The sequence below is a fragment of the Suricata suricatta genome, chromosome 11, assembly GCF_006229205.1.
Source record: "Suricata suricatta isolate VVHF042 chromosome 11, meerkat_22Aug2017_6uvM2_HiC, whole genome shotgun sequence".
Taxonomy (NCBI): Eukaryota; Metazoa; Chordata; class Mammalia; order Carnivora; family Herpestidae; genus Suricata; species Suricata suricatta.
The window spans coordinates 99870229-99883867 of NC_043710.1; the positions used below are offsets into that span (position 1 = coordinate 99870229).

The 13639-nt window shown below is 38.7% G+C and overlaps 1 protein-coding gene across 3 annotated transcripts in view; it reads right to left on the minus strand.

Moving 5' to 3' along the window:
* The window catches only part of C11H11orf65 (chromosome 11 C11orf65 homolog), a 36493-nt gene extending 28928 nt beyond the window's left edge, over positions 1–7565 (minus strand). For all 3 annotated transcript variants that reach the window (XM_029914787.1, XM_029914786.1, XM_029914785.1), the window contains exon 1: positions 7485–7565. In XM_029914787.1, the coding sequence (XP_029770647.1) occupies positions 7485–7565 (81 nt within the window). The remainder of the gene's footprint in view (positions 1–7484) is intronic.
* Positions 7566–13639: the final 6074 nt, after the last annotated feature.

Here is a 13639-nt window from a genome sequence, read left to right on the forward strand (position 1 = left end):
ACAGAAGTGCTGATGCATAGGGGCACATGTACCCCAATGTTTATAGCAGCACTTTCAACAATAGTCAAATCATGGAAAGAGCCTAAATGTCCATCAACTTTATATCAAGAAGATGTGATTTTTATATATAATGGAGTACTACATGGCCATGAGAAAGAATGAAATCTGGCCATTTGTAGCAACGTGGATGGACCTCGAGGGTGTCATGCTAAGTGAAATAAGTCAGGCAGAGAAGGACAAATACCATATGTTTTCACTCATAAGTGGAACAGGAGAAACTTAACAGAGGACCATGGGGGAGGGGAAGGGAGGAAAACCATGAGAGACTCTTGAAAACTGAGAACAAACTGAGGGCTGAAGCGGTGGGCGGGGGGAGACGAGAAGCGGGGGTGATGGGCATGGAGGAGGGCACTTGTGGGGAGGAGCACTGGGTGTTATGTGGAAACCAAGTTGACAAAAAACTATAAAAGAAGAAAAACCGAAGAAAACAAAAAACATTAAACATTTAAGGGCAGAACAAGAAGCCTATTTCCAGCACTGTGAGCAATAATTTCTGCTGCTTGTCATCCACGCTGTCTGCTGTAGTTCATCCTAGCCGCCCAGACGAGCACAACCACCCAGGATCTGAACACCATGGCTAGCCCGTAGGACCTAAATGATGTCAGAATGCATTTCCCCCCCTCAGGTTTACATGGAATGTTTACCAGAAAAGACTTTTTCTAGGACAGGCAAGTTTCAACAAATTTCAAGTTATTAAAATCATATAAATAACTGGCCTCAGAATTAAACCAGAAATCAATAATAGAAAGGTAACTAGAAAACTACTAAATATTTGGTAATTAAACAACATAATTCAAAAAACCCATGGGTCGGGGCGCCTGGGTGGCTCAGTCGGTTAAGCATCCGGCTTCAGCTCAGGTCAGATCTCACGGTTCGTGGGTTCGAGCCCCATGTTGGGCTCTGTGCTGACAGCTAGCTCAGAGCCTGGAGCCTGTTTCAGATTCTGTATCTCCCTCTATCTCTGACCCTCCCCTGCTCCAGCTGTCTCTCTGTCTCTCAAAAATAAATAAAAAGCATTAAAAAAAAATAAAATAAAAACCCATGGGTCAAAAAAATCACAATGGAAATTGTAAAATATTTTGAAGTGAAAGGTAATGGGGTGCCTGAGTAGCTCAGCCAGTTAAATGTTTGACCCTTGATTCTGGCTCAGGCTCAGGTCATGATCTCATAGTTTGTGAGATCGAGCCCCATGTCAGACTCTGTGCTGACAGCGTGGAGCCTGCTTGGGATTCTCTTGGGAAGGTAATAAAGTGCAATGTTGTGCTGCAGTGCAAAACAGAAAAAGAAGTAACAGATATAAAGTTTACACGAAAAAAATGAATGCCATTCAGAGATGACATGATTAGGTGGGAAGTCCAAAGGAGTCTACAAAAAAGCAATTAGAAATAACAAGTGTGTACTAGGTCAGCAGATAAAAATAAACGATATTTTTATAAACTAGAAATGAACAATTAGAAAATAAAATTGAAAACAATACCACTCACAGTAGCGTCAAGTACCCTTAAGTTAAATAAAAGATACATAAGACTTCTACACTGCAAACTATAAAACATTGTGGAGAAAGATTTTTAAAGATCTAATACATGAAGATATGTACCACGTTCATGAAAACTTAGAGTAGTAAAATGTGAGTCCTCCCCCAAAGTGATCTACTGATTCATGCAATCTCAACTGTAACCCCCACAAATATTTTTGCAAAAATTAATACATTGATTCTACTATTTACATGGAAATGCAAAAGCCCTAGAATAGGTGTGAAAATCATGAGGACTATCACAGCTGGAGGACTCGGATGCCCACACTTAAGAATAAGCTCCAGGTGCTAAGACCATGGGGCACTGGCCCAGATAGAGACAAACCAGTGCAACCGACCAGACACCACAGAAACACTTCAGATATACGACGACATGATTTAGACAAAGGCACCACTGCAATTTACTATGGAAAGGATGGTATTTTCAATAAATGGGACTTAATCATTTTGCTATCTGGAAAGATAAAAATGAACTTTGCCTACACCTCTAATCACACACAAACATTAATTTGAGATGATAGTAGATCTCAATCTACAACAAAAGCAGCTAAGCATCTAGAAGAAGGATAAGGAAAATATCTCTTGGCTTTGGGTTAAACATTTCCCCCCCCAGATTTATTTCAATATAATTGACATGCAATGTTGTGCTGGCTGAGCTGGATGTCTGCCTTGGGAGCTTTTCCCACTGGGAAAGTTTTGATATTATTTAAAAAAATTTTTTTAACACTTATTTATTTTTGACAGAGTGTGACAGAGTGTGAGCTGGGGAGGGGCAGAGAAAGACAGAGTAAGACAGAGTGTGAGCTGGGGAGGGGCAGAGAAAGGAGGAGACACAGAATCTGAAGACAGGCTCCAGGCTCTGAGCAAGCATTCAGCACAGAGCCTGACACAAGGCTCGAACCCATGAACTGTGTGAGATCATGACCTGAGCCGAAGCCGGACACTCAACCCAGTGAGCCACCCAGGCACCCCTGGAAGTTTTTATATTGTCATCTCTTTATGTAAACATTTCTTTTTCATATTTTAATATTTACTTTTGAGAGATGGAGGGAGAGAGTGAGAGAGACAGAGGGAGAGAGAGGGGGAGAAAGGAGGGGAGAGAGAGAGAACGTGCACACAAGCAGGGGAGGGGCAAAGAGAGAGGACAGAGGATCAAAAGTGGGATGTGCACTGAGACAGCCCAATGCTGGGCTTGAACCCATAAACCCTGAGATTATGACCCAAGCTGAAATCAGACATTCAACCAACTGAGCCACCCAGGAGCCCCTAGGCAGACATTTCTTGAACAGGACATAGAAAGAACTAACTGTAAAGAACAAATGATTAAATTGGACTTAAGTAAAATGAAAGACTCATTATCAAAAAACCACCTTTAAGAATGCAATGCCTGCAGAAAATACCTGCCACACATGTATTTAATAAAGGACTTGTGCCCAGGATATACGAGAAACTCCTCCAAGTGGATACTGACAGTGTACTAGTAGATGCAATAGGATTTGGGGGTTTGAAGATTGGGAGGATAGGTTTTTAAAATTAAAAAAAGGTAGGAGATTTGGGATGTTAATATCCTCGTCATACACAGGCGTCACACAATCCTAACATGATAGAACAGAAACCAAGGTTTAAATATTCTTTTTTTTAATGTTTGTTTATTTTTGAGAGAGGGGGAGACACGGAACCTGAAGCAGGCTCCAGGCTCTGAGCAGTCAGCACAGAACCCAACTTGGGGCTTGAATTCATGAACCCTGAGATCGTGACCTGAGCTGAAGTTGGTCGCTTAACCAACTGAGCCACCCAGGTGCCTCAGGTAGAAATGTTCTTTAAAAAATTTTTTTAATGTTATTTTATTTTTGAAAGAGAGACAGAGACAGAGTGTGAGCAGGGGAGAGGCAGAGAGAGATGTTAACACAGAATCTGAGACAGGCTGCAGGCTCTGAGCTGTCAGCACAGAACTCCACAACAGGGCTCGAACTGGTGAACCGCGAGATCCTGACCAGAGTCGAAGTCCACCACTTGCCTGACTGAGCCACTCAAGCACCCCTAAATATTCTTGAAAGAAATAAGGTAACAGGGGCGCCTGGGTGGCTCAGTCGGCTAGGCACCCGACTCTTGATTTGACTCAGGTCATAATCTCTCGGTTTGTAAGTCAGAGCCCCATATCCTGCTCTGTGCTGACAGCTCCGAGTCTGCTTGGGATTCTCTCTGCCCCTCCCCTGCTCTCTGCCTCTTACTCACGCTCGCTCTCTCAAAATAAATAAATTAACTTAAAAAAACTTAAGGTAACGAAGAGAGGAACTAAAAAGTCATCACGTACGGTACTGGCAGGGGAGATAGGCAGGGCTGTGCATAAGCGCTCAGTTACCTTTTCGGGAAATCAACAGGTCACTTGAGTTGGTAAATAAAAAATAATTATACAAACATATTATGAAGAAATAGAAATAACTACTAGAAGACCTAAAACAAAAAATTGTTCAAAGTGGTTCTCTTTAGAGTATGAGGGTAGAGAAGAGTAGGAGGGGGTAAAAGATGTGCTTTAATTTGTAAGTTCTTCTATATTATTTTACTGAAGGAAGTCCATATATTATTGACTTAAAATATTCACATGAAAGAAAATACCTTCATTTACAGTAGTTTGACTATGCAAATTACTAATTTATAGGACCAAGTAATGTGTTAAATTTAAGCATCCGTATTTAGAAGTCCTCTGAGGCACCTGAAGCACAATATATCTGGATTTAAGATCTAATGTTTTCTCTTGAGTCTTAGGAGTATTTAAATTATCCATATATTTGAACCATGGTTTTCATAGTTGCTTTTTTTTTCAGTTTCTAACCACTTTTTAAAATTTTTTTTAATGTTTTATTTATTTTTAATACAGAGAGAGACAGAGCATGAGAGGGGGAGGGGCAGAGAGAGAAGGAGACACAGAACTGGAAGCAGGCTCCAGGCTCTGAGCTGGCTGTCAGCACAGAGCCTGACGCGGGGCTTGAACCCACTAATGTGAGATCTGACCTGAGCCGAAGTCGGAGGCTTAACCAACTGAGCCACCCAGGCGCCCCTCTAACCACTTTTTAAATCCAACCGCTCTGTCACACCTTCTATTGCATGGGGCACCATCTTATCTCCAAATACAACCCCCTTGCATCAATTCAACATGCAGATCTTACCTAAATTGATCACCATTTTAAGAAAAATATTTTAGGGGTACCTGGGTGGTTCAGTTGATTAAGTGTCTGACCTCAGCTCAGATCATGATCTCACAGTTCATGGGTTCAAGCCCTGTTTCGGGCTCTGTGCTGACAGTTCAGAGCCTGGAGCCTGAACTTCAGATTCTGTGTCTCCTTCTCCCTCCGCCCCTCCCCCATTCATGTTTGCTCGCTCACTTTCTCTCTCTCTCTCTGTCTCTCAAAAATGAATATTAAAACATTAAAAAAATTTTAATGATTTTATTTATTTTTAGAGGGAGAGAGAGCAGGAGAGGGGCAGAAAGAGAGGGAGACAGAATCCCAAGCAGGCTCTGAGAATGAGCACAGAGCCTGACACGGGACTTGAACTCAGAAACCGTGAGATGATGACCTGAGCCAAAGTCACACGCTTAACCGACTGAGCCACCCAGGCCCCCCCAATCACCATTTTTATTTCCTTCATTTCCCCCCCTCATTCTCTCTTTTTTTAAAACATCATTGATTTTCCTTAAATACCGGTCAATCCTTTGTTGTGCATTAATACTTAAGAATACAGGTCTGTGTCACTTGTTCATGGGAACCAGTCTGAGTATCCTGGGCATTTCTGTAAGTCTCCTATTTTCCCATTTCCTCACCATGAACAGGAAGATCGCCGGGGAGCTGTGTGACGTGGGTGGAATGAGTTAACCAACAGACTTTCTTGGAGGGGTGTGGGTAGGTGGCCAGCAATCAAGCCGCATGTCTTTCTAATATTAAAATCAAGAGGCTTTTACTGGGGAGTGCCAAACCCACAACAGAATTAGCTTTTCCAAACAGTTTAACTTTTTAAAAAGAGATAACCTTCAGCATTCTTTCTCCTAACAGTAGACACCCACCTACCAGCACAGTTTCCGACTCCTGGTGAATATCATGCGCCTGCAGCTCCGGGGCCTGAAGTGACAGTGGAAGCAAATGGCACAACTGGCCCTGTGTCTATAGTCATTCTCCTTCCAGCTCTTTCCAACTGCTAACTCTAAGTGTACCCTTGCTAGGGCTCTGGTGACAAACTGGCTCTCTCCCTGCATCCCTGGGGAAGTGTGTCTAGGCAAGGCTTCTACACGGTTCTGTCCCACGGGAGGCTACCATCTACTTTTGGTTGTCCAAAAATGAGATCAAACTCATCTGCTCATGAACTCCCTTCTCTCTGGTATGGGTTAGCCTTATGTATATTGTCATTTCACGGGCGTTCTGTAGGAACCAAGAGTGAAAACTTTTGTCTCCTCACTTAAATACTGAGTTATAATACACATACATACACGCACACACTTGTCTATATACGGGGCTTCTCTACTGAAACTCCGTAAGGGCAAGGGTGTATTGTAAATGCCTTACACGGTGCTAGGAATGTAAGGTAAGTGGCTGATTGGATTTGGATGTGGGATAAAGGAAGTTACAAACGGCAAAAAGCTTAAGCCTAGATACAAGTACGCTGGTAGAAATCATCAAATGAATAGATTTAAACAAACTTAAAAAAATTTTTTTTAAATGTTTTATTTATTTTTGAGAGACAGAGCATGAAGAGGGGAAGGGTAGGGAGAGAAAAAGACACTGAATCTGAAGCAGGTTCCAGGCTCTGAGCTAGTGGTCAGCACAGAGCCCAACGCGGGGCTCGAACCCACAAATTGTGAGATCATGACCTGAGCCGAGGTCGGACACTCAAGTGACTGAGCCAACCAGGCGTCCCAGGAATAGATTTTTAAAGAAAAATTTCTGGGGCGCCTGAGTGGCTCAATCGGTTAAATGTCTGACTTTGGTTCAGGTCATGATGTCATAGTTTGTGAGTTCAAGCCCTGTGTCAGGCTCTGTGCTGACAGCTCAGAGCCTGGAGCCTGCTTCAAATTTTGTGTCTCCCTCTCAATTTGCCCTTCCCCTGCTCACACTTTCTCCCTCTCCCTCCCTCCCTCTCTCTCCCTCTCCCTCTCTCTCTCTCAAAAAAAGCATTAAAAATTTTTTAAAGAAAAATTTTAGTTTAGTATTGGAGATCAATAGTTATGGATTTTATGGCTTGAAAGAGGCAAAAGCAACACATGATGGAAGCTATGTTGTAAGACTTGATTAACAAATCGTGTGTGTCAGAAACAGAGCCATAGCATTTCACACAAAATTATCCGGCACAGACAGCATTACTATAAACACAGAAGAGTGAAGTCATTTTAGTTACTGGCTCTCATCCAACCAGGTTAGGTCAATTTGGAATATTCCCTTCACCAATGAGACCAGCTCTAGCCAGACAAAAGCAGGATAAATAAGTACATTAATTCAGATTATTATCAAACTTTAAGTCTTGAAGAGTCATGTACTCCATACATTTTTAATGAGTGAATGAATGTATCCCTAACACTCGCTCAGAAACCTGATTCCTGAGTCAATAAATAGTTTTAGAGGTAAAAACCAAAGGATCCTACTATTGATACTTTCAGTGATCACAATTATTTTCAGAATGCCTGGCCCTGATCAGAGCTCAGTAAGGATTTGTGAGGCTAATGAGATGATTAATTAATGTTAACTTTCTGAAATTCTAAAAAATGGGTGCTTTTAAAGCAAACGGTGGTACACCAATCTGTAAATATACTAAAAACAATTGAATTTTACACTTTCAACAGGTGAACCTTATGACATATAAATTATATCACAGTAAGATTACAAAAACAACGAAATAAACTCACAAGAAAACATTTCCAGGCCTCCTGAATGACTCTGGCAGCTTTGTCCTTCTTTGTAAATTCTGATTCCTGCATCCAAGGCATTTGAAGTCCTAAAATTAGCAAAGAGGGTATATCTAAAATTTCTTTATAAACTCCACTCTGAAGCTCATTAGAACTCAAGGAAACTTAAATAGAAAGCTGAATAAAGGAAATAAAGATGAGATTTGGTATCAAAATAATTATAATAAAAAATAAAAACTGTGACCTAGTGATTGCCTTATATGTTCCAATGTTATTTTTTCTTTTATTTAATTATTTAAAACAACATTTATTTATTTTTGAGAGAGAGAGAGCAGGGGAAGGGCAGAGAGAGAGGGGGATACAGATAATTTCAAGGAGGCTCCATACTGTCAGCATAGACCGTCATGTGGGGCTCAAACTCACAAACTGTGAGAACATGACCTGAGCCGAAGTTGGACACTTAACCAACAGAGCCTCCCAGTTCTAATTTAACAATCTGGTGTAGCAGATTTTACCAGTATGCTGTGCTAGACGTAGAGACTGCACTTCAGGCCTATGGCCCATTAGTGATGAAGGAAGCCAGTATTAAGCCCAAGGCAGCTGGTGTTGAAAACCTATGACCTTTCAGTGCCCCCAATCAATGACTTCAAATAAACTGTTCTTACTCAACATATTCAGTGACAGAGTTTCATCCACAAATTTACCCAGGCCCCTAACCTAGAATTAGAGATGATTATAGAATTTTTCCTTCTTTGTAAATATGCTGACTCATTAGTCAATCATGCATTAAATTGTCAGAAGAAGAGATGAAGCCTGACTATTAAGACAAAACAAAATCACCAGTTCTACCCACAAGTTTTATTAATACTGTGAAGAAATAAGTAATAGGGAAGTCAGAAAGCCATTATAGTCTGAGTCCTTTAGAAAGCTGCAGTAGACAGAGAGGATCCTGGGAAGAAAGCGGACTAGGAAACACCAGGAATTTGTCTCCGCATCTAGACAAGCGCACTGGCAGAATCTAACGTAACTATTTCCGAACTCCTGTGTCTACTGAAGGCTTGCAACTTCCAGGGGAAGGCGTGGGGGATAAACTGTGGTCACTCGGGTCACCTGCTCTTGGCCCAGTAGCAGCCACTCATCCCTTCACAGCAGTGCCAGCAGCAGGCAGCTGCGTCCGTGTTCTTGGAGCAGCTTGCACACAGCTTGTGGGAGCCAGGGTGGAGACAAAGGACTCTGTCCTCCGATCCAGGAGATCCCTGTTGCTGCTTCTGATCACAGAGGTGCAAACAGGCAGGCACAGGCAGCCTGTGGTGTCACACCTCCACCCCAAACCGTCATTGCAAGCCCTTCCCATCTGGCAACTTCCAGGGAATTTAAAGGGTTTTTCCTTCCCTCTCCGTTGGTTTCCGTTCCCCTTTTGGGAACCAGATATTAAAAACGAGGACTTTCAAAAACAATTACACATGATGAGATAATGAGGAGTGGCCAGTCATTCCCAGAAAGGTATGGACTCACAAAAGAACTGAGAAGACCTTAAGTTCACAATTCAGATTTATCCTTGACCAATCCTTGTAGTCTATAACACACACACACACACACACACACACACACACACACCCCACTCTGGGGAAGGGAGAGAATCTGATTTCCAGAGTTCTTGCATTATTAAACTCAAAAGTCCAGTTTTCAATAAAAGATTGTAAGGCATACAAATAAACACAAAATTATGTGTCATTCAAAGGAAATAAACCTATCAACAAAAAGTGACCTTAAAAAAGACCTTATGGCAGCTCTACTGGACAAAGACCCGAACACAAATGTCTCAATGTGCTCAAAAAACTAAAGGAAGAAGTAGAGAAATTCATGAAATGATGCACAATATGGAAATATCAATAAAGAGACAAAAACAAAAAAGATATCAAACAAACTCTGAAACTGAAAAGTAGAATAACTGAAATGAACAATTCAGTAATGGGATTCAAAGGTAGAATTGGGCAGGCGGAAGAAACTAATCAGCCCTGATTCTTCAAGATAACTTGAAGATTAACAATGGAAATTGTCAAGTCTGAGAAACAGAAAGAAAAAAGATTGAAGAAAAGTGAGTAGAGCCGAAGAGACCTCTGGTACACCAGCAAGCAGACCAGCATGCATGTCGTGGGAGTCCCAGAAGAAAAAGAGAAAGAGAAAAGGGAGGAGAGAATATCTCAAGAAATAATGGCTGAAAAACGCCAAATTTCATGAAAAACATAAACATTGCAGCTCAACAAACTCCAATCAAGAGGAACTAAAGATATATTCTCACCAAGATACATTATAATTAAACTTTCAAAAGCCAAAGAAAAACTCTTAAAAGACAGCAAGAGAGAAGTGAGTCATCACATATAAGGTATTTTTTTTAACATGTTAACAGATTTCTCATCAGAAACTTTGGAAGTCAGAAGGCAGTGGGCCGATATATTCAAACTTCTCAGTGAAGAAAAACCTATCAGCCAAGAACCCTGTGCCTAACAAAACTGTCTTCCAAGAATAAGGGAGAAATTAAGACATTCCAAGATGAACAAAAGCTGCAATAGTTCTCTGCCACTAGATGTGCCCTGCAAGACATGCTCAAGAGAGTCCTGCAGGGAAAAATGAAAGGACACTTGGCAGTGACTCAAAATTGTATGTAGAACAGAAATTTCAATATAGGTACATACATGGGTAGTTATAAAAGCCAGTATTATTGTAATAATGGTTTGTAACTAAATATTTTGTTTTCTACATGATTTAAGAGAACAATATATTTTAAAAATTATTAGTCTAAAAAGGAGTATTATTGTAACTGGGTTTGGTTTGTAATTTCACATGCTGTTTTCTATGTAATTTAAGGGACAAATATTTTTAAAATAATGTTTATGTTATGTTTTGGGGTATATGATGTATAAAGGTGTAACTTTGTGATATCAACAATTGAAAGGAGTTGCGATAGAGGTGTAAAAGAGGAGTTTTTGAATGTTACTGAAGTTAAACTGGCATAAATTCACAATGGAGTGCTTTCATTTTAGGATGTTACATATAATCTCCATGGTAACCACAAAGGAAACAGCTATAGATTATACACAAAAGGAAATGAGAAATGAATTTAAATGTTTCACCATAAACAAATCAATTGAACACAAAAGAAGACAATAATGCAGAAAATGATAAACAGAAAAATCATAAATTATACAGAAAACAAATAGAAAAATGACAAAGTGAGGTCTTCCTTACCAGTAATTACTTTAAATGTAAATGGTTTAAACTCTCTACTCCAAATACACAGATTTGCAGAACAGATAAATACACAAAATCTAACTATATGCTCATCTAAAATAGACTCACTTTGGATTCAAAGACACAAATAGATTGAAAGTGAAAAGACTGAAAAAGATATTCCATGCACATAGTAACCAAAAAGAGAGGAGAGGTGGCTATCTTAAAATCAGACAAAATAGACTTTAAATCAAAAATGTTTATAATAGACAAAGGATATTATACATTAACAAAAGGTTCAATGCAACAAGAAAATATAACAATTATAAACATTTGTGTATCTAGTAAAAGACCAGCAAAATATATGAACCAAAAATAACAGAATTGAAGGGAAAACTAGACATTTATATATCATAGATATATGTCTAAATATATAGCTTTTCTGTAATAGCCATATCTGTATAAATGTATACTGTTATATATATGTTTGTATATACATATAGCTTTTCCATAACTGTTGGAGACTTCAATACCCCACTCTCAATAATGAGAGAACAACTGGACAGAAGATAATAAGGAAACAGAGGACTTGAAAAAAACACAACAAATCAATGTGATCTAACAAAAACAGAACATTCAACTGAATAACAGCAGCATTCCCATTCTTCTCAAGTGCACAATGGATGTTTTCCAAGACAGACCATGTATTAGGCCTCAACATATTATGTTCAATGTATGTCAAAAGAAATCTATTTCTTTTGAAGTTATAAATCAATAACAGGTAAACATGGAAATTTTACACATTTGTGGAATTTAAACAACATATGCCTTAACAACCAGTGGATCAAAGAAGAAATTAAATGGGAAAATGAAAACTAAAATACAACATACCAAAACTCACAGAAAGCAGTTAAATTAGTGTTAAGAGGGAAGCTTAGAGCTATATGCACATTAAAAAACAATAAAGATCTCAAATCAATGATCTAACTAAAACTTACACAACTAGTAAAAGAAGAATAAACTAAATCCAAAACTAGCTAAAGAAAGATTAGAACAAGAGATAAAAAGAAACAGAAAACAGAAAAACAATAGAGTAAATCAATGAAACCAAAACTGATTCTTGGAAAAGATCAGCAAAATTAGCAAACCTTTAGCTAAATGGACAGAGAGGAAAATTACTTCTAGTAATTCAGAAATGAGAGTGAGGACATCATTATCGATTCTGCAGAAATAAAAGGAACAGAACAGTACTATGAACACCTAGTCATAGTTTGTAGTACTGTTTGATAACCCTGATGAAACTGACAAGTTGCTAAAAATACAAAACCTACCAAGACTAAATCCCAAAGACATAGAACACCTGACTAAACCTATAACTAGAATAAGGAGATTGAATCAGTAATAAAAAATCTCCCAACAAATAAAAGCCCTGGACCTGATGGCTTCACTGTTAATTATACCAAACATTTAAGGAGCTACTACCACTCCTTATCAAACTTTTTCATAAAACTGAAGAGAAGGGAACACTTTCTAACTTGTTCTATGAGGCCAGCATTACCCTAATACCAAAGCTAGACAAAGACACTGCAAGAAAACCACACAACAATATTCCTAAGATCACTGATATAAAAATCCTCAACAAAATACTACCAAACAAAACTTAACAGCATATTAAACAGATTATACACCATAAACAAATTGTATTTCTGGAATGCAAGGGTGATTGAATATACAAATACCAATGTAATACACTACTTTAACAGATCACAATCATCTCAATTGATGCAAAAAAAAAAAAAAGCACTTGACAAAATCCAACCCCCATTCATGAAACCCCTCAATTAACTAGGAATAGAAGGAAACTGACTCAACATAATAAAAACCATTTATGGAAATCCCACAATGAACCTGATACTCAGTAGTGAAAAGACTGAAAAATTTTTCTGTAACACCTGGTTATAGAAACAACAAGGGTGTCTACATTCACCACTTTTTTTCAACATAGTACTGGAAGTTTCAGCCTGAGCAATTAGGCAAGAAAAATAAAGAAAAGGCACTCAAATGGGAAAGGAAGAAATAAAACTATCCATTCTGGACAATATGATCGTAAAAGTATAAAATCTAATTGTTCCACAAAAAACCTTCAGAACTAAGAAATGAATTCAGCAAAGTAGCAGAATATGAAGTCACCACATAAATCAGTTGCATTTCTCTACAATAATGAGGAATGATTTGAAAAAGAAATTACAAAAACAATCATATATATATATAGGCATCAAATAGAATAAAATATTTAGGAATTAATTTCATCAAGGAGGTGAAAGACTTGTACAATGAAAGCTACAAAACATTGTTGAATGAAATTAAAGAGACAAAAATAAATGTAAATATCATCTCATGTTCATGTATTGGAAGACAATATTAAGATGTCAATACTATGCAAAGCGATCTATAGATTGAATGCAATTGCTAACAAAATCGTAATGACTTTTTTTTTTTTTCAGAAGACAAAAGCCCATTTCAAAATTTAGATGGAGTCTCAAAGGTTCCAGACCAGCCAAAACAAGCTTGAAAAAGAAAGAAGCTGGAGGGCTCACACTTGCTAATTTCAAAACTTACTACCCAACTGCAGTACTCAAAACAATGTGGTGCTGGCTTAAAGCCAAGCACACAACTGAATAGACACCCCAGAAACAAACACTTATTTATACATGCCAAATGATTTTTGACAGGTGCCAAAACCATTCAATGGGGGAAGAACAATCTCAACATATAGTGTTGAGAAAATTGGATACTCACGTGCACAAGAATAGAGTTACACTCTTTTCTAGCACCATACACAAAAATTAACTCAAAATGGATCAAAGTCTTAAGTATAAGACCCAAGCCATAAAATGCTTAGGAAAATACAGGGCAAAAGCCCT